This window comes from Crotalus tigris, unplaced genomic scaffold (genome assembly GCF_016545835.1).
Source record: "Crotalus tigris isolate CLP2741 ecotype Arizona unplaced genomic scaffold, ASM1654583v1 scf7180000021444.432893, whole genome shotgun sequence".
In the NCBI taxonomy this organism is placed as follows: Eukaryota; Metazoa; Chordata; class Lepidosauria; order Squamata; family Viperidae; genus Crotalus; species Crotalus tigris.
In genome coordinates this window covers 231,341-252,003 of record NW_024098514.1, presented here as the reverse complement: position 1 = coordinate 252,003, position 20,663 = coordinate 231,341, and the positions used below count along the sequence as shown (strand labels likewise).

At 58.3% G+C, this 20,663-nt stretch overlaps 2 protein-coding genes across 3 annotated transcripts in view; both read right to left on the bottom strand.

The window, feature by feature from the left end:
• Positions 1–10,418, bottom strand: part of KIRREL1 (kirre like nephrin family adhesion molecule 1) — a 28,678-nt gene extending 18,260 nt beyond the window's left edge. For both annotated transcript variants that reach the window (XM_039318522.1, XM_039318523.1), the window contains exon 1: positions 10,258–10,418. In XM_039318522.1, the coding sequence (XP_039174456.1) occupies positions 10,258–10,318 (61 nt within the window). In that variant the 5' untranslated portion in view covers positions 10,319–10,418. The remainder of the gene's footprint in view (positions 1–10,257) is intronic.
• Positions 10,419–16,264: 5,846 nt separating this feature from the next.
• On the bottom strand, positions 16,265–20,340 carry SLAMF6 (SLAM family member 6). The gene is made up of 4 exons (XM_039318546.1): positions 20,271–20,340; positions 19,195–19,521; positions 18,190–18,453; positions 16,265–16,806 (listed from the first exon to the last, which is right to left on the bottom strand). The coding sequence occupies exons 1-4, from the start codon at positions 20,317–20,319 to the stop codon at positions 16,727–16,729; spliced, it is 720 nt and encodes a 239-aa protein (XP_039174480.1). The 5' UTR covers positions 20,320–20,340; the 3' UTR covers positions 16,265–16,726.
• Positions 20,341–20,663: the final 323 nt, after the last annotated feature.

Genomic DNA, 20,663 nt, shown 5'->3' with positions numbered 1-20,663 from the left:
GTTTTGTGAAGCTCCTTCAAGACAAAGAAATGCCACGTTCCAGAGGGGAGGGGAAGCCCTGCCCTCCAGGATGGGGGGTTTATAAAGGGGCACATTTAAGAACAAGAAGTGAAGTCTGTGCCTGCTACATGCCCATGGGCAGCGCAAGATCTGACTCTCAGAAGCATTATTAATACTTTTCATATTGAAGTTAATATTTCATTAACCCACTCCATGCATGTAAATGTTTAATATCTGCCTTTCTATTGTCACAGCTTATCTCACTCTTGAATGAACACAAAGCTTTTAAGAAGTTCACTGCCCAAGAAGTGAGAACTGCAACCCATTTTCCCAACCCACCTAGAACTCAGTGAAGTATTAGCCCTCGGCACGTTCCCCATCAGTCAGAACCCACTAGTGGACCATCCTGTGGGAAATAACTCAAGCCCTTAGAGGAGGAGGAGGAGGTTTTGGTCAGTGCTCCAAATGAACCAGCCGTTTGGGGCTTCATGAAGTGTTTCTCACATCTGCCTCCCGGCACAGTGCATGGCCAGGAAGCCACCTTTTTGTGGTCCTAAGGGGGCTGCTCCTTCTGCTGAGGCCCACATGATGGGCGTGGTGCTCTCCTGTGGGCCTCGACCAGATCAGTCTTGCTGAGGGGCAACAGCCAGGGCAGGGTGGGCAAGTGAGAGGAGGCATCCAAGAGAGGTTCAAAGAAGGGCCAGCCTGCAACGGAGGAGAGCCGAGGCCGACAGAAAGGGCAGGTCGGGGCCCCTGGCTGGGAACGGGGCTCTGCCTGGCAGGGCCGCTTCCAAAGGCCCCAGTGCCACAATGGGCCCTGCTGATCGGCACAGCGAGGATCCACAACCAGACAAACAGCTGCTCTGCCTGATGGCGATATTTAAGCCCTTGGATCCTGTCCCGTAAAATAAAGCTGCTGTGCTGTTTTGGCCGAGTGATGTGAGGGGCCGGGCGAGGCCAGAGGGCAGGCTCCAGGTGGGGAGGCCGGGGCCCAAAGCTGCGCCCAGCACACAGAGGCTGCCCAATGACGTCATCACAGAAGGCGCCCTCGATATCACGAAGCCTCCTTTGCGTGGCTCCCCTGCTTCACCCCCGGCCTCTGTTCACAGGGGCAGGGCAAACCTGCCTCCTCTGCCAGGGAGCCCCCATTGTCAGTCCCCCCCCCAAATGGCGCCTTGCAAATTGCACCCTCCCAGCTACGCTTACTGAAAATTGGGACCAAGGAGTGGATTATGGGGACTGTAGTTTGACTCCCCTGGCTTAGATGTCCCTCATCCATGTTTGATGGATGAAATGTGTTGGAAGAGGGCTGGGATTTGGGGACTGGGGGGGTTCCTCTTATTTTGTCTGATTTCTGGCAGGAATCTACATCTCTGTGGCTGTAGGGAATACTTAGGGTGCTTGTTTATTAGCTCAAGTTTAATTAATTTGTATATTATCCCTGTTAAGAACAATGGCTAATTAAGATCTCTTTCCCCGCCTCCTCCTCAAAAAAGAGAGAAGAATGGGCAGTCATTAAGGAAGATGCTGGCAGCCGCCCCTCCAGCTGCTTCCCGCCTGCCTTGCTCTAAAGGCAGCAGAAGTCTTAATGAGGGTCTTTTGGCCGCTGAATTCTCCTTCCTGGCTCCAGCAGATGTGAGGGGAGCCGGGCGCTCCTTCCAGCCAGGCTGAGCAGATGTGGAATCGTGTCCCTTCCTCCTTGGCCTGATTGATAAGGCCTCTGGCTCTGGGAAGGGGAAGCGGGCGAGGCAGCAGCCTTTGCCAGCCCAGCCCAGCCCAGCGGAGGAGGAGGAGAAAATAAGCAGGGAAAGGAAAGGAGGGAAACCCACTTCGCCCCAGCCCTTCTGACTGACTGCCAGCCTCACTTGCCCTGTGCCCACCCAGCTTCTGCCATGCACAGAACAGGGGAAACCCTCTTGGAGCAAAAGGGCCCAACTTCCCCCCTTCTAGAGGTGCTGCCAAGCTCTACTCATATGCCACATGCAGAGCTTCGACCCAGCCCTGTGCCTGTGCCCCCCCATGGCAGGCAGCTGAAGCCTCTTTAAAGCCCTTTGAGGCTGACGGGGGGGGGGCATCTGAGAACCCCTCCATTCTTTGTCCCCCCCCTTCAGCTCTCAGCCTCTGCCGGCTGCACCCCAAGCCTCCTTGTTCTGCCAGCCTTCAGCTGCAGCCTTGGCTCCCCCCCACCCCTCAGTGGACAAGAAGGAATGCAAGGAGACCTCCTTCTCCAGCCTGCTTGGCCTTGAAGAGGGCCAACAACATCTGGGGGGGGGGAGACGGACTTGAAAGGGCTGCTGCAAAACATTGCTTGGCAAATTTCCCTCCCACAGAGGGGGAGTCTACAGCGGGCTCCCTCCCCCACCCGACAGGCCAAACAAGTCTCTGCACAAGACTCTAAAAGAGTTTGGCCCATATGGAACAAATTAACTCCCCGCCCCCTTCCAGTTGGGCTGGGTTGGCAATGCCCCCCCCCCCCAGCAATCTGCAGAGCATTCCAGACAGAGATGGACTGTGAACTCATCCTCACAACTAGGAGAGCCTGGAGCCAGCCCTGGAGCCCTGCACCCTCCCTGGCCCGGAGCTTCAGGAAGACCCCCCCCTGCTCTGGATGGCACTGCCAGAGCCACAGCCAATTCTCGGGGGGGGGGGGAGAGGCTTCTTCCTTCAGCCCTTCTGCTACATCTGGGGTGGGAGCACTCGACAGTTGTTCATGTTGCAGCCAGGATGGGGAGGCCAGCACAGCACCCCCACCTCCAGGCCCCGGACCCCCTTTATGGTAGGGGGCTATGTCGGGCAGCCCAAAAGGCAGCCCCCCTCCGATTTTCAGCCAGGGTTTCTTCTTGCCGTAAACCCTGCTTGGGAGCCGCTGGAGGGGACTCTGAGAGCAGAGCCGGGCGGGCCTTCCTCTCTCTCCGCCTGCCTCCACGCTGGCTCTTGTGGTTGCAACACTGCAGTGATTCCACAAGCCCGGAATTTGAAGCATTTCCTGCCATGCGAGAGAGGGGAGGCAGGAGGAGCTGTGGGGGAGGGGAGGGAGCCTCTGGCCTTCCAGCGGCAGCCGCCCAGCCTCCCTTTGCTGCTCCCTTCCCCAGAGGAGATCCAGCTGGGGAAGAGGAGGAGGGAGAACCATTGGGCTGCCCCTCCTCACATCCTCTGACCGTGTCCGGGATGCCTCACCTCTTGTAGGGTGAGCAGAGCATGTCTTTGGCCACCAAAGGGTCCCCAGGGCCAGAGGGAAGAAAGGAGGAGCCTGGCTGAGCCCCACAATGGCAGGAGTCTGCCCAGCAGAATTCGGGGGAGGGAATTGCCAGCATCTGGTTGGGTGCAGAGGGACAGAGGGCACCCTCAAAGCTGCCCCCAGGGGCCAGGAGGGACCTCCTGAGACCTGCAGTGGCAACCCAGAAGACTCTTGGCAAGCCACTTTCCCAGGTGCAGCACAGGAAGCCAGAAGCTGCCACAAAGCACCTCCTGGACTTGTTGGGCAGATGAATTCGAGGTGAGGGAGGGTGAGGCAAGTATCCGCCAGAGGGAGGGGCCCCAAAGCCTGGCCTCCTCCGCCATAGCCACGTCTCCCTCTGAGTCCAGCCGCTCAGTCTCTAGGAAACGCTGGGTGCAAACACAGCCACCAAGTGCGCCAACCAACAAGTTGGCACTGGCCATCTTTGCCCGACGTTGCTCATCCTGGCGAGCCGAGTTTGATGATGAGTCGAGGCGGAGAGGAAAGGGGAGGGGAGGGGAAACCCCCAGCAGCAGAGCAAGAGCGCTCCCTCCCCCAGGGAAGAACCCAGAGAAGCAGGAGGCAGGGCAGAAGCCAGCAAGACTAACAATGTTGCTGAGTGTGCTTTTGGCACCAGCCCAGCGGGAGGAAGGGAGGCGTCCCGGCCCACCGTGCAGGAGAGGTAGGGGCTTTTTCGGAGGGGGATGCAACACGGAATCCAGGCAGGTTGACACAAGGCCCTGCAGGGTCAAGTGGTGACTTGCGCATGGAGCGAGGCAGCACCTCAACTGCAATGTCACAGGGAGGAATTTTTGCAAAGCCGACAGCCGCAGCTGGCTGGGCCAGTTAATCTTAAAAACGAACTCTTGGAGGCATTTTGGTTGGGCCGAATAAAGCCATTACCGTGTGGCGCCTTCCCCGCTTGTTTGCGTAGCTGTCTTTTGAGTTGGCTGCAGCCCAAGGAGAGGAGGTCAGTAACGGCGCGCTTGGCAACGCTTCCCAGGGCTGCTTCTGGACCTCTCCTGCCAGGCTGCCCAGGTCATGCCCTTCCTCCCTGCCATCCTGAAACTCCCCGCAGACATCCCTACAGAAGGCCGCTGCGAGGAGAGGGAGGCAGAAAGACCTCCATCCCGCATCTTCCTTGGGCTACGCCGGGCCCTCTTAATGCCACCTTGTCCCAGCTCTGTCTTCGTGCTGCCCCTGAGGGCCGGGACTCCAGGTCTGCAAGCTAACCGGGCCCTCCTTTTGTTACAAAGGCAAAAGGCAACTTGTTTTAAAACAAAAACAAAACTTCAGGAAACACTAGTTACTTGCAAACAGTTTCTAAATGAAATTGACCAGGATTAGAAAAGGGCAAATCTATAACCAGACCCTGAAACAGCAGATTTTCCCGTCCTTACTTAGGTAAACCATGGGGGGGGGTTCACCTTCACCAGCTCATTCAGCCTGGGCTGCCACAGCAGCTTCTCAGCAAGGGGGGGAAAAGTCAGTGGGTTTGCCTGACTGATCAACTGGCTTGACCTTTGGGTCCAGAGGACAAGCAGGGAGACGTCATCATCATCATCATCTTCTTCTTCTTCTTCTTCTTCTTCTTCTTCTTCTTCTTCTTCTTCTTCTTCTTCTTCTTCTTCTTCTTCTTCTTCTTCTTCTTCTTCTTCTTCTTCTTCTTCTTCTTCTTCTTCTCCTCCTCCTCCTCCTCCATCATCATCATCATCATCATCATCATCATCACCACAAGAGTCCCTTCTGCCTCAGCTCCTGGGGAGGAGGGGCTGGCATTCAGGAGTAGCTCCCTTGATAAACACGTCTCTTACTTAATTATCTCTGAATGGGTTTTTTGTTCAACCCTTTAAGCATTTACTCTGATTGGGTTGTTGCCTCCAACACATCTCTCTCTCTCTCTCTCTCTCTCTCTCTCTCTCTCTCTCTCTCACACACACACACACACACACACACACACACACACACACACACACACGACATAAGACACACACAGTCCCCATCTCCCTTTCTTTGGTGTTTCTATGGAAACACCTCCAGGCGTACAACTGTTCTCCAATTTTGCAATAAAAGTTGGATAGTGATATTCAGCCGCCTCTTTTCTTTCCAGCCTCCTCCTCTTGCAGCGTTTCCCTCCCCCCCTCAGCTCATCTCTGCCCCCTCCTCCTCCTGCATACACAAACATACCCATCTGGATTCCCAGGAGACCCCAAATATTTCAGGCTTGGGCCCAACTTTAAGCCCCCTCCCAAATATGCACGCAGACTTACAGCACTTTCATTTGAGTAAAAATGAAAGGAAGAAGAGGGAGGGAGGGGGAGAGAGAGAGAGAGAGAAAGAAAGAAAGAAAGAAAGAAAGAAAGAAAGAAAGAAAGAAAGAAAGAAAGAAAGAAAGAAAGCAAGCCCTTCCCTCTTACTGGTTTGCTGTATTGCCAGGCAGCCCATCTGATTAGCCCCTGCCTCGCCTCGTCTCAGGAGGAACCTCAGTTGGGCTCAGCCCCCCCCCAGCCTTCGAGGAAGACATGGTCTCTGAGGATCATCTTCCAGCTCTGCCTTTAAAGCTCCCCAAGGGGGCTTTTCTCAGAGAATCATGGGAACTGTAGTTTGGGGAAGGTGCCATGCCCTCTTGGCCCCAGGATTCCTGGAAAAGAGGCAGCCATAAGAGGAAACAAACTGATGGAGAACTCCTGAAAAACCTTGGGGGACGAGTGGCCTCTCTTTTCCACAGCTGCCAAAATGCCCCCTTCTTTAGGAAAAGGCCAGGAATTTCCTCCTTGGCATGTTTTTCAGACGGGGAGCCACTTGCTAATGCAAGCCCCACTTCCCTGCCCGTGGGGGGGGGCAGCAGGGTGCCAAGCTCACTTGCGTGGGAGGAGACCTGCCAGGTGGGGCCCCAGAGGAGGGGCCCAAGGGCCCTGCTCCCTCCCCTCCCTCCCCCCTCCCTCTTTCTCCCCAGCTCCTCAGAGCCAGAGGTTATGAAGATGAGCTCCAGGGCTCAAGGGACTCTAATTATCCTCTAAGTGTGAACGCCAGAGTGATTAATTAAGAGATAATAAAAAGAAAAGCCGGCTAGAGAGGAAATAACGGCTGCTTTGATGATAAAACCTGAGCTAAGCCAAGCAATTAGGGGAATCTTTAGGAAGAGTTAGCTCTAATCCCCTGTTACCCATTGCCAGGGAAGAAACCAGGAAGGAAGGAAGGAAGGAAGGAAGGAAGGAAGGAAGGAAGGAAGGAAGGAAGGAAGGAAGGAAGGAAGGGCCAGACCTCTTCCAAGAAGACACCCAGCCCTACTCACAAAAGACCTCCCTCCCGCTGCTTGTTCCACAGAGGTAGACTATTCCTGCTTGTGAAGCTTGACCTTAGCCCCTTCCAGAGCCACACATGGCTCGGAAGCGCAGAAGAGCTTCTTCCCATGTGGACTCGCACATCATGTAATCAGGTCCAGACCCCCCCCCCAAAGCAGGAGCGGCCACGACCAGAAGGAGGGAAGCCAAACTCCAGGAAGGGCAGCCCAGCAGCTGAAGGTCACGGCAGGAAAAGGACCTGCTGGATGCATCGGAATCCCCCTCCGGAGCCAAGAGGCCCCCACCCCAAAGGCCACCCCTGAGACGGGCTTGCAAAGTCTTCCCTGAGGAGGGGGCACTGGCCGTGGTCTGTTTGGTGCTTCACAAGGCCTCCGTGCAGTGGCTTGGGGGGAGGCCATTTCGCATGGGGGGCAGCAAGGAGGCCGGCTAGTCCCAGCCCCCCCCCCAAATTATCTGCAAAGGCGGCTTTCTTCTCCACTTCAGGAAGGACGCCACCTCCTCCCCTCTGGGAGGGACACACAACAGGGGAGTGAAGCATGCCAGGCTCCAAAGAGCTCCAAAGAGTGGATGGGTGAAAAAAAGATATGCAGTTGGCGAAGCCCCCAGCCTGCTCCCCCTCCCCTCACTCTGGCCATAGGGTGAGGGTTTAAAGCTCTTGAATCCCCAGGGAGCTTTGGCTCAGCTCCCTCCCCCACAGAGGCTAAGGGGGGAATGTGGGGGGCGCTGGGGCTGAAAGAGGAGGACCAACCTGCTGGGGCCCTGGGAAGGCCAGGAAGACCATGGGGCTAGTGGAGGGCAGCCCTCAGCTGGGTCCTGGGGTTGGCTGGCCAGGCCTTCTGCTGAGCTGAGCTTCTGGGCGTTGCTCAGAGGGTCCTGGGCACTTCCCTTCTCCCTGCCATTCTCCTCACTCCCCATCATCCCCAGCCTGGGGAAGCCAGGAAGATGCCGTGGCCTAGACCTGGGACTGAATCTAGCACAGCTCAGCCCCTCCCCCTGCCCCTTTGCCTATTCCCAGAAACTGATAGACTGCCTCTGTGGATGGAGGCTTTGCCCTGCTCTTCCCTTCACTGGACCCCTCCCTCCCTCCCCTGAAAAGGAGCCTTAATCTTTTCCATTTCAGATGTGCCCCTTCTTCCTCTTGAGGAGGAGATGAAGAATAATCCACACGCAGAACGGCTCTGAAAATGAATGAATATTTCAGTTTGTGACACAAGCCATCGTGGAAAGACCCCTGCCGGATGATTGAAAGAGGGCGGAGGGGAAGACAAATGACTTTCATTTAGATAAAATACAGACAATTATTTTGTGAAAAATGAGCAGAGGCAGCACAGCATGCCCCCCCCAATTCAGAGGAGGAGGATGTTGGCACACCCCCCTTTGGATGCGGGAGGGGGAGCACAAGGAGGTCCAGCCTCTCTTCCCTCACTCCCTTCCCCAGCTCGGGCCTTTGCAGACATGCTGACTACAACTCCCATTGTCCTCAGCCAGCAAAAAGAAAATCCATCGGTGGGGGGGAGGAAGCCCCCTTTCCCATTCGCCCCTTAATAGCCTGGGGGAGCCTCGTCCCACAAAGACCCATCTCTTTGCCTCTCCACAGACAGCCTGCCCCTCCCCCAGGAATGCCATTCTCTGGACCTTCTAGGCGGGTCTCCTCCCCCTTCAAAAGGTCTGTTTGATTCTTTCCCTCTGAATCCCACCAGAAGCCCCCGCCCTGCCTGGATTGATGGAATGCCCCCCCCCAGAGGAGGGCTGCACCATCTGTGCCCTCCAGCTCCAAAGCTTTTCCCCCCATGAGGCCAATAGGGCGGTCAGCTTCTTTCACCCACAGCCACAGCTAACCCCTCCTTTCCATGCCCCGCCCAAGGGTGAATGGGCTTTCCTCCCCCCCAAAGACACACAATTTGGGAAGGCACCCACACACGCTTGGAAAACACCCAGCTGCTCTTGCCATCTCTCCTGGTAGAGTGCCTCTGAATGTGGGAGATCCACTGACCAGGAAGCAGTGGTGCTTTCCAGGTCAGGTCTAGGCAGGGCATCCCGTCTCGCCTCCTTGCTCCATGGGGGGGGGGGGGAAAGGGGCAGAATAAACTTTTCAAAGTCCCCAGCCCACCCCAGAGGCACCAGGTTGGGCCTTTGCTCTGACCCAGGTCCACATGCTCTCAAGCTTTTTCTTTCCCAGAAATCAGGCTGTCCATGAGAAACCTTTGTGCAAGCCTCTAGTCCTCCTGGCTTAAAAAACAAACACAAAAACAGAATTCCATGAAATCATTCAGGGATTCAAGGAAAACTCTTTCCCTTTGCTATCTACATTTCCCTGCAAGATCCTACAAATGCTGGAAAATCCACTGGAAGGGGCGAGCAAGTAGAAAGATCCTTGGAAGATGCTACCTCCCCCCATCCCTTGTGGACAAGCTGCCTGAGGGAGCCCAGTTAAACACACACACATACACACACACACACACAAACACACAGCATTTTATAACTATTAGTAACGCTAGCTGTTTACGGCACACGAGATGGGAAAGGGAGAATTACGTCAGGCTTCACCCCCCAGGCCCTCCCCAGCACAGCCACCGCGCGCGGATTCTGCCTGGCCTCCGCCTCCTCCGGCAGCCCCGCCCTCCCCAAACGCCGGAGCCTGGACTCCCCCCTCCATGCCCGCCCCGGGGTGGGCGCCATATGCAAAACAAGGATGCCCGGGGCTCGAGGGGCCAGAGCAATCTCCCCCCTCGCTCGACGACGCCCCCTCTGTAGGGAGCCCCGATCCCTCTCGGGGCCCTGGCTGGGGCGGCATCGCGGGCCCCGGACCCGTCTGGCTGCAGAGGGAGGAAGCCGCGCGGCGCCCGCCCCCCGGATTCCCCGTCCCAAGCATACCCGCCGTCCGCCGAGCGCCCCACCAGCACGCGCCCCGACTCGGGCGCTTGGCAGGAGAGCCCAGACCCCCCGCCCCCCGCCCGCCCCGGGGACTCTGCCTGTACGGCTCCTCTGGCCGGTCCGGGGGTGGGCCCCCCCGCCCAATCCCGGAAGGCTCCTGCCTCCCCCCCTCCCCGTCTTAATTTCAACTCTAGGCGGGACGTTGCGAGGAAGCGAGGCGAGGCCGCCCGAGGGAGGAGCGAGCGGGGGCAGCGAGCCCCCTTTTCGCTCTGGTCGCCCCCTGCCTTCGGCCCCAGACCCGGCTCCTACCGAGGCGCCGCTCCTTCCCTCCCCGCCCTCCGGAGCCGAGAGGGTGGCGGTCCGAGTGCGAACAACTTTTGACTCGCCCCCCCCCCGGCGGAGAGAAGGAGGCAGCGAGGCAACAGCGCGTCGCCCGCCTCCCGGGCTCGGGGGCCTGGCGGATCGGCGGCGGGAGGAGGGCCGGCGGGGCCTCCGACTTGTCGCCTCTGCCAGCGGGACCCGACCCGCGCCGACGCCGCTACTCCAAAGGCGGGCTGGAGGCGGCGGGGGGGCGCTGCTGCTCTGGCGGAGCGCAGCCCGGCCAAACTCCGCGGCGGGCTGTTGCTCACCAGTCGCCCACGCCGGAGGGGGCCGCCGCTCTGTCCCGCGCCACGAAGCCTCGCCCGGCGAGCGAGCCCCCCGCCCCGTCCCGAGAGGCGAACCGGAGCCGCGGGGCGAGTGCTGGGCGCCGCCTCTCCCGCCCCACCGCCGCTGCGCCCCGAGCCGCGCGCCCTCTCCCGGCGGGGCCGGCGGGAGACCCTCCGGGCTGCGAGCTCGGCCGGCCGTCGGGGCGCCGCTTACCTTGCGCGGAGGCGACCTCGACTCCCGAGAAGACGCACAAGACGGCGAGCAGCGGCAGCATCGCTCCCGGCGGCGCGGCGGGGCTGGGTTCGGCGCTCGCCCGCCCGCTCGGGGCCTCCTGCTACCCCGCGCGCCCAGCGCCGTCTTCGCCCCGCTGCTCCTTCCAGAGAAGGGGAGGAGGAGGAGGAGACAGGAGGAGGCGGGAGAGGAACCTCGGGGGGGGCGGGCGGGGGAGGGGGAGGAGGCGGGCGGGCGGGGGGAAGGAGCGAGGAAGGGACCGTCGCCGGGGAGCGAGAGCGCGCCGGATTGGCCCAGCCGGGCGCAGGGAGGTCCGAGACTGGGGGATGCCGCTGCGCCGCCAGCCACGCCGCCGCGCGCCCCGAGCGATGGGACCTGTAGTCCGGAGCTGCCCGATGCCCGGGTCGGAAATGGCGAGCAGGCAGGGCGGGCACAGGGGGCAGACGTGACTCCGAGACTCCGGCTTTACCCAGCTAGAAGTGGGGCGCCCCCCCCGTGGGGAAAGGGTCTCCCCTTGAGAGGATTCAGGGGGGCGAGACTCCAGGCAACCCTACGTTCATAGAACGCTCTCGCTGGGTGGGTTCACGCAACACCGCAGGAGCCCAAGCAAGTGGCAAGACCCAGAGAGGCTTCCCGGCTTTGCCGGGCTTGCCCCGGATTCGCACCCGTTCCCGGGCAAGGACCCCCCCCGGGCCCGATCGCCCCTTACCTCCCGGCGGGGCTGCACAGAGGCAGAAGCCGCAGCTTCCCGGGAGAGGCTCAGCTTGCGCTGCCGCTGGCTTCGGCTCCCCCATCCTGCGGCCGCTGACATCCCTCTCCCACCTCGCACCTGCAGGATAGCAGGATGTTTCTGAACATGCGCAGAGTTCCTCGGCACGGACCAGCCCGGGTTGCGTGGCTGATCTGCGACCCGCCGTTTCGGACGGCTTGTAGCTGCCGCCGCGGCTGATTCGCAAGCCTAACGAATGGGACGGTGGCTGATGGGACGGGGAACCCCCAACCTCCTGTGCCAAGTCCTTCGCTTCTTAGAAGGGCCCGGAGCGCTTCGAGCAGCCCTGCAAGGCAGACCGCCCCGAGCCGAGCCTCGCGTCCTGCGGGCTTAGAACGTCGTTTGGACAGAGGCTGGGATCCACATCAATTACCGCCAGGGGCTTTCCTGCTGGGTGACCCAGACAGGCTTCGGCCCTAACCGGAGAAGCGGGGTCCGGGGCTGGGAAGGCTGGTGGGCTCCCCGAGCTAATGGGGGGAGTAGCAGGTCTGGACCCCCCTCCCCCCGCTTTGTGGCTGGCTAGAAGGCGCTGACATGACATAGCGCCCACCCAGGAGCAGACCGGCTGCGGGCCCTGGCCGGCGCTCCTCCCTTCTGGCCTTCGACCCCGCCCGGGCCTGCAAAGGGCTCCCCGCTGCCCCCTTGCTCTGCCCCCGGAATCGGGAGGGCTTTCAAGCCTGCTTCGCCCCGGGCAATTCAGGGGTCTCCATGGCAACACAGCACCCGCCCCTCCCCCAGCATTGAGCGAGAGGTAGAGAAGCGACAAGAAGGGGCGTAGAACGTCTCCCCCCCTTCCGTCCCCTTTGGACACAATGTCCGGGACCCGTGCAAAAACTTCCATCTTTCTTTCGTTCCCTGCAAAGTTGGACAGCGCTTTTCTGAAGCTCGCTGGCGCCCTCCGGTGGTGGCAAGCGGTGGCGACAAGCCTTCAAAAAGACCGCTTTCCCTCGGCGGGACGGGACGAAGGGGGCACCCTGGTCTCGGGGCTGCTACACCCCAGAATGACGAGGGGTTGGCCTTCACACGTGAAGATAGCTCCTTCATTAGCTGGAGATGCAAAAGGGGAAACTGAAGCTCAGTGTGAGACATCTGAAGGAAAAGGAGGCGGCACGTTCCATCCAGCTCAGCGCTTGCATGCTGTAGCCAGCCTCTCGGTGTAATTAACTTTTTAATTAATTAATCCATTAACAGTCCCTCTGAGCCTCCCCAGAGGCACCCTTGTCTGAGGTTCTTGCTGATGCAAGTGTGTCTTCCCCTCGGGCCTTGGGGTGCTTTGGAATGGCACGTGATGGCCTCAGTCGGGGAGGTCAAGAGGCAACAGAGCCCCCACTTCGGCAGAACTGCCACCTCGCCTCGTCAACAAATGGACTCTCGGCTGCCTGTCAGGTTTCTGAAAAAGTGGTGCAATCCGTAATCCACCTGCTTGCAAGGCAACACACTGCTGTGGCTGGGGATCACGCCGGAAGACTACTTTGCACAAACACAGGTGTACACACCACCCCATGCCGGGCCTCCCTGTGTTTCCTCTTGGCGCACTTCCAGAGGGCCTGGAGACAGCCATGGTATTGTTCTCAGACAATTAGCTGTAGCTCTGGACCAATTCAGAGGTGAGCAGGAACCTGTGGCGGCTGAGCAAGGCAGGTGGGGGCACCTTGTCTCGTGCAGACGTCACTCCGTGCGGGAGAACCGGAGGCTCAAGTGCAGCTGCTGCGGCTGAATCCAGGGAGGGTGGCTTCCACAGCTGGGCAAGGGCTGTTTCCAGGCCCTCAGATCTGGAGTATCCCTAGCCTCCTTCCTGGACACAGCAGCGGTCAGAGCCTCAGCTGCTTTTCACCTCCAGAGAGGCCCATCTCCATTCCATGGAGGAAAATCTGGGATGTTTGGACTTATTTATCGGTCACTGAGGTTCTTGCACCCAAGTGCCCATCCTCTGCAACAAGCTAGACATGAATTTAGTGAGTTGCAAAGAAATCTGCAAGGCTGAATTTGAGGAACCGGAGATTCCCCTTGTGCTGGGACTTCTGCTCCCCAACTGGGAAATAGCTGCAGGCTTTAGTAGCGTGAAAGGAGCCTCCAGTGGAACCACCCACCACTTGGCTGGGAAAGGGCACCTGAGGGTAATCCGGTGCAGCTGCAGCCTCTGGCGTGCCTTGTTTCTAATGATTTTTTCTTTGTTGGCTGTCTTGGCCTCTTCTGATTTGGCAGCCTTATTTATCTAAGCAGCACCCACCACAGTAATCACTTTTCCATGGTTATCAGGAGCTGGAAGGTCTAAACAGTGTGAGACCTGGTTTGTCCCAGGAGACGAAATGCCAGCCCAGTGGCCCTCAGCCTCCTGCCTCCCGCTGTGGGCCTCCTTTTCTGTGACCATCATAATGAGAATTATAATGGTGTTTCTCCTACGCTTCATGTCTCCACGCAGCCTGCAGAAACCCATTTCAAAGCAGCCCTGGGCTCTCGGCTTGTTAGGAGCTCCTCGGTGGCTGCCTCAGAGCAACAGCCATGCTCAGCCGCTCGACCGCTCGCTCCTTGGGTCTCTGCTTGGAGGCTCGTCCCACAGCTGTCCCCTCGCAGCTGCCAGGCCCCTGGGCACTCCACACTCTTTGCCCCTTCTTCTGGAACTGGCCTCCTCAGCCCAATTTGGCAAAGGGAATTTTGTGACCCTGGAGGGGAGCAAAGCCCAGACAGGCAGACAGCCCCATCTTCCTCCTCCTCTCCCAGGAGGCAGAGAGAAGCAGGGAAGGGCGACCCGCCTATTCACACAGTGCCTCCTTGGTAGGTTTTGGACAGGGCTGCCAGGAGCCCAGATGGTGAAGGCAGCCTCCCTGGGCATGGCGGAGAGGTCCTTTTCAAGGAAACAGCGGGGCTGTCAGTGGGCAGGAGGGGCCCCATGCCTTCCAGGAAGGTAAGGACAGGGGCCCACAGGGACAGCTCACACCTCCCCACTTGGCCTGGCCTTCGTGGCTGTGGGTGGCTGCCATTTGCCTCTGCCCTCCGTCCCAGCACACCCCCTGTGGGAGCCAGAGGAGGAAGGGGGGTGCGCTGGAATCTGGATTTGAAGCCTCTCCAGTCTTTCCTCTTGGGTCACCTTCCCGACCTCGATCAGTGGGTGAAATACAGGCGGGCATAAAACCCCTTGGGAATGCCTGTTAGCTTTACCAACCCCAAGCGTGTGGGCAGGGGGTGCCTCTGTTTACAACCGCCCTCAGCTTTCTGCAGCTTTAATTGAGGTTGGAGAAAGAGAAAAATACAGATTTATCCTCCTGGCACGATGGGGGAAGGATGAATGCAGGACCTCAGGGTGGCAGAGAGTCAGGGGCTGGGTGGAGATGGGTAAAACCTGCTCCCCAGGGCCCACCACCTACGAATGCCAAGGCTGAGGAGGAATCAGCACTGAGGGATGATGCTTCCATGCACAGGAGCAGTCTATCTGAAATCACCTGTGGGAATGAGCCACATAGGGGGCTCTCACTGCCCCACCGCTGTCCCCAGTTCCAGAGGCTGCTTCCCAAAAGATGGGCTGGACTTTCAAGGTTTCTCTGGAGCCTCCTGTGGTCTTTGATGTCCCCCGCTTGAGCAGACTTCCCCCCCCCGTGTGTGTGTGTGTGTGTGTGTGTGTGTGTCTGTGTCTGTGTCTGTGTGTGTCTGTCTGCGGGCAGCCCCCCTTTGCTCCTCCTCTTCTGCCTACCCCCAAGGAGAGGGGGTGCCAGGGGTAGAAGCCTGGCCTGATTCACCAGCCAGCTGTGGGAGTCACATTCCCAAGAGGGCATTTAGACAGAAGCCTGAGTGAGTTATTGAGTAAGACCCTTTAGACCACAGAGGGTTACTTATTTATGAGAACTTCTTGGCAGATCTGTCACTCAATAATTTATACCACTCAGCATTTAGCAGCATCGCCAGTAAATAATTCAGTTATTATAAACTAAGGGATGCTTTACGATGTCTTGAATTACAGCTTCCCCTCTGATTCAGGACCATAAATACGAGGAGTGACAACCACTTCCCTGTGGCCTCACTGCTTCTTCCACGTGGATCGGAGAGCCTGGCATTGGCACCTCTGCCGGGGCTCCGTGGCATCTCCCGGGCACCACCGTCTCAGGGAGAATGCAGACGCAGTTCAGTCAGGGGAGGGGTGTCCTGCGTGGAAAGTACCCCTGCTTGCTCAAGGCAGAGTGGGAATCACTGGGGCAGCAGCACTGTGGGCACAGAGAGGCCCTCCCAGCCTCAGGCCTTGCTTTCAGCCCCAGGAAGGATCTGCTTCTGAAAGGGTCAGAAGGCTTGGCTGATCCTGTAGCCAGGTCAATCCTTGCAACGTTTCAGGCCTGTGGGACAGTCTGCTGCCCTCCTCCCCGAAACGATGATGTTGAGGACCCAAAGGCAGCAGCTCCACCTTGCGCACCTGGACACAGGCAGGTAGAACCAGCCCCCCTAGGCATGCTGAAGGAGGAACACTCCTGCAACACCCCCCCCCCATGCCCACTGGCTGCAGTTCCAGGCTCAACGGGAAATGCCTGGAGACATTTGCACCTCACAGTGAACACTGTGTCTTGAGTGGGCTTCTCCTGAGCCCTTAGCGCACCCCTCAGGAAAGGAGCTATATCCCAGCAAGTGGGGGGGGGTGGCTTGAAGAGCTCAAGGGAGACCCCCGCCTGGCTCAGCCCAGGGGAGACACCGGAGCCAAGCGACAGGCAGGCCAGACCTGGGCCAGCAAGCAGAGGGCCAGGTTCCAGCTATGGCACGGTGGCCTCCCATCCTTGGCCTGTTCCCAACCATCCCCCTCCTCCCCTCCCCCTCTTTCTCCTCCTCCTGTGTTTGGGGTTAGCTCTATCCGTGGGGGAAACCCGAGGCTAGAACTGGCCAGTTAGCTTCCTGAGTGACTTGTGAGGCCAGCCAATGGTGGCTTGAAAAAGAAATCAAGGCAACTCCTGGAGGGCTTAGATCCAGGTATGTCTCTTGAGTCCTGGGTTCAGCTTCTGCTAAGCCAACCTCGAGTCAGGATCTGCCCCATGTAGCAGTCCGCAGTGGGGCAGAGTATGAGCAGCCATCAAGGGTTGTCCTTTGGGAGGCAGCAGGGGAGCTCAGCCTTTCTTGGGGTGGGGGTGTTCCTCCTGCCTCCCCACCAGGACTGACCAGGGACGGGTGTTTAGGAAGACCTACTTCTGTGCTTCTTCCACAGCAGCCCCCCCCCCCAAGGAGCCACACAGAAAGGTTTCACCATGTCTTTTAATGGGTAACAAAGGCTCCATCTGGGAAACGGGGAAAGAAGCGGCTTTTCCAGCACGGTGGCCCCCAGCTGCCACCTGCTGGACAGGTTGCTCCCCGGTCCTTGAGACTGTGGGGACCCCTGGGGCCAGCCTGCGGGGGAGGCTGTGGGTGGGCTGGGATGGGGATGCCTTGACCCGTGAAATAAGAAAAAGGGGGCTGAAACTGATCTAAGGGATTAAACCCTGGGAAATCAGAACCCGTCTTGGGAGAGACCCTGATTCCCTGGGATATAAGAAGCGAGGATAAAACTCTCTTATTCCAGCAAATCTCAATGAAATAAGACTTCTGGTCTTCCTTTGGAGCGTTGCTTGATGTGGTTGGTGCCCTGATAAGATTTAATCAGGCCCCTGACTTGGGGGCCGGGGTGAGGCCAAAGCGTCCCGGATGCAGGAACCAGCCGCCCAGGGTCTGCTCCGGTCACAGCAGCAGAGCAGCAGTCATGGCGGGCACCAGGAGTCCTCTGAGCAGGAGAGAAGCCAGGCCCAATGCCCAGGGTCCTAAGGTGGAAAAGGGAAGGGGGGCCATCAACACGAGGGGCTGCAAACAAGGAAGGTCACAGCCATAGTCACAGGAGGGCGGAGGCTGACCTGAGCCGTGGAGCCAGAAGGGGCCTTCGCAAAGAGGAGGGGGGTTGCCAAGCCCCGAGCCTGGGGGCAAAAGAGCTGAGATCGATGCAAATCCCTGGATATTTGCACTTATTATGAAAAAACGCAGTAACTTCACCCCCACCCCTCCAGGACTGGCAAGGTAGAGTCGGGCACCTCCGTCCCGTGGGTGGAGTGAAGCCATGGTGCCTACCGGTGGCAGATTTCAGGTTGGCCATTTCAGTACCCGGAGCCTTTTAGCAACATTAGCTGGCCTTCCTTTTGCTTGGTGCCCCAGGGCAGGGCAGCCTGGCATCAGTCAGGAGTCCCCTGGCCTTCCCCATTATCCTTTCCCAGGGGGGCTGATGGGAACTGCGGTACAAACTATCCAGACGTTGCCTGGTTGCTCAGGGAAGATTTCCTTTGGCTCCTATTTCCTTGTGGTTTGCATTTGTCTCCCTCCCCTTTTGTATTTTAGATGCCAAAGTTTCTGGAGGCCCCACTTGATCCAGACCGGCTCCCCCCCCCCGTAAATGACTCTCCTTCTCTGACCTCCCCCCCCTTACTCACATCACTGCATGGCAGGGTTAGCCAAATAACGCCTTAAAGAACTTCAAAAAGAATGGCTGAATACCCAGTAATGAAACCAATGAATAATGCAGAGGACAACGGAAACGAAGAGGGAATGTTTGCTTCTGCAAACTTCAGAAATGCAACTATTCTAAACACAGCTGACAAATTTGCTTAGATCTCAAAAATGGTAATTGGGCACGCTGCATTATGTGTAATATTCTTTTCATAGTCTGGATATTGTGAGCTCCAGGGAGGGAAAAGGCCACGGAGCTCCTTTACTCCCAAGTAGCCACCCTTGCACAGCCGAGGGTCAAGCTGGGAACCGCCCCATCTAGTTCGAGGATGCCCCCAAAATAAGTATCTGCAGAAACACTGAGACTTTGCCAAGGACCCCACTCAATGGGGCTTGCAGACTGGAAGATTTGGGGTCCTCTGCAAAAAAAGGGCTGAGGGCTGAATCTTCATCTCAGCCGAGTGGGCAGGCGTTTCTAACGGCCAAGGGAGGGGACTGCAGGGGGCAGGCGTGCCAGTCCTGGCCTCTGTGCCACACTGCCAGGGCCACGTAAGGGCCCCTGCACCAGCGGCAGACCCTGGTGCTGCAAGTCTGCACTCTGGCCAGGATAGGAGAGGCCCCGGGGGGGGGGGCAGGCAGAGCAGCCTTGGCCAGCCACAAGAGGCTCAGCTCAGCCACTGAGCCCGTCTTGGGTAGCTGCTGCCTTTTACCTGGGCTTGCAGTGTTGGGAGTGCACGGATGCTGGAGGACGATGCTGAAGGTGCTCTGGGCGGTGGTGGTCTGGGCGGTGCAGGTGTAGGCCTTTTCCTGGTTGATCTGCACCCGCTGAGAGAGCCGGGCCTCCTGACTCAGGGTGGTGCCTGCCTTCGTGTCCTTCCAGGTGTAGGTTACCTTGTGGCCGGGCCCCATTCCTGCCTCACAGTCCAGGTCAATGTGGCAGGAATTGTTCTCCAAGGAGATCCTTTCGGTGACGTCTGGCAGGGGAGACAGCAGGGAGGCCACTCAGAGGGAGCAGCAGCAGGAGAGAAGACCTAGGATCCTGAAGCAGGAAGGGTTCCTTGAGGCCATCCAGCCTAATTCTCTGAACCCTTCCAGGGAAGCAGAGTCATCCTTCCCTCGAATGCAGAAGCTGTGTTCTAGCTGCACTGCACAATGAACCAGCTTTTGGCCCAGATTTGCTGCTGTTATCTCACACCAACTTTATCTGTTGCAACCATGACATCCTGCTCTTTTGTACAAACTCACAAGAAGTGACTGAGGAACTGAAAGTTCCGTGGAGGAAAAACAATAAACTGAGCAGAGAAACTGCTGTTCAAAGCATTAACCGGGGCAAGGATTTGGCTAGAGAGATCACCAGGCCAGGTCAAGAGATCCGAAAATCAGACCAAGCCAGGCTTGTCTTTGAGAGCATCCCCTTGCTCAGCCTAAAGTAGTGGGACCCCCTCCCCTGCCCCCAGCCTCATATCTCTGTTTCACGCATTAACCGTCATGAAATGGGCTGGACGCAAATGAGGCAGTATGGAACTTGATTTCCTGGAGACCACCTTAGTTCATCCCTTGTGTCGAGATTTCTGCGCTGAGTCCTGCCTTCTCCTAGTTTCAGTACCCAGAGAACCGCGTCAGCCTCCCCACTTCCTCCTGTTCCTCAGGGCAGCCTGAACGGAGGAACCCTCTGTGCAATTGCTACTTGTCTGGGATGCAGGGAAATTCCTTACTGAATACGGCCACCAGGGAGCTGCTGAGCAGCTGTGGGGAGGGGGCGGCGAAGCTGGTGGAGATTTCGTAGGTGTCCCCGTCGCCCAGGCTCAGGTTGGCGATTCTGAAGGCCATCTCGTCCTCCAGGAAGGCCACCCGGCCAGCATAGTGGGTGCTTATAACACTGATCTCTTTCGAGTCCATCCAGATAGCGACGCCTTCTTCCCTCCAGGCGGCCCTCAGGAGGAGGTTGGTGACGCTCTGCCCCTTGGGAATGGCCACGGGCAGCGTGACGGCATTTCCCACACGAACCGACTTCAAGGTGGGCTCAGGTGAGGAGGCTGCTCCTGGAACACACGGGAGAGAGGAGCAAATTCCGACGCCCCTCCCACCCAGGAAAGCCTCCTTGGAGACCCAGAGGGGGGCAACGGGGGACAGGAGAGGCAGCCAATCAGGGGAACCCGTTGATGTGCTTTTGTGGGGGGACAATTTGCAGAAATAAACACTACCCCAACAGCTGTAAAACACCAGCCAGTTCTTTCTCTACCACCTCCTTACCCAGTTTCTTCAAGCCCACACCTGAGAGGTGCTTTCCCCCTCTCCCACCTGTGGTCAGTGCCCCCCCCCCCCAATACTGCATTACGCTTTCTGTCCTCCTGCCGCTGGCCAAGGAACAGCGCCCTCTGCTGCTCAGCCCCACAAACTGCGACCCCTTGGTCCCCTCCAGTTCGCCTGGATTCGGTGTAAGCTGACAAAGTGGCCCTCGACTTGTTTGGTCCCTGGCCCCAAGGGACGTTGGGCTTTCCTGCTGGACAGAGACCCGCCCAGAGGAGCATTGTGCCCATCTGTGTCCCGGGTGAAGAAGCCGAAGGAGGGGGAGGATTAAAAGGATGAAGGGCACAGCCACAAACAGCCACTTTTGAAAGCCGCCTGGCTGAGCAAAAAGCAAAGCCCATGCGAATCTGGAGGCTCCAAAGAAGAGCACCTCTGAGCATGGGAAAAGTGCCCTTGGAGGAAGAACCCCGGCTGTGACATCGGTTGCCCCTGGCCATCCCCAGCAGGAGAGGCACCTCGTAGGGCCCTTCCCGTGGCTCACCTGCCGAGCTGAGCAGCAGGAACCCCAGGAGGAGGATGCCGGAGCTCATGTTGGCCCTTCGGAGACAAAAGTGCCAATTGAGTCACAAGGAAACGGGCGTCTCCTCTTCCCTCCCCTCCCCTCCCAAGGAGGAACTCGCTCATTTCTGGGGGTGGTCTGGAGAGAAAATCACATGCCTCAGCTCTGCTTCTGGAGAAAGGAAGCCTCGGCTGAAGGAGAACCCCCCCCCACTTGGCCAAATGAAGAGGAAGCCTCTGACACAAAGCGGAAAGGAGCAGCCCCAGCCCAAGAGAGGCCTCTGCCCTGGGCGAAGGCTACTCATCCCCGCTGCCCTCCTGAGCTGATTTATTTTGTGGGTGTGGTTAGTGTTTTAAGGTTTTTAAAATTGTTTTA

Coding starts and splice junctions, on each gene's coding strand:
- SLAMF6 (XM_039318546.1), bottom strand. CDS start 20,319: ATGAGCTCCGGCATCCTCCTCCTGGGGTTCCTGCTGCTCAGCTCGGCA. Junction 19,522..20,270: donor CCTGCTGCTCAGCTCGGCAG/GTGAGCCACGGG, acceptor CGTGTGTTCCAG/GAGCAGCCTCCTCACCTGAG. Junction 16,807..18,189: donor TCCCAACACTGCAAGCCCAG/GTAAAAGGCAGC, acceptor TTTCCACCTTAG/GACCCTGGGCATTGGGCCTG.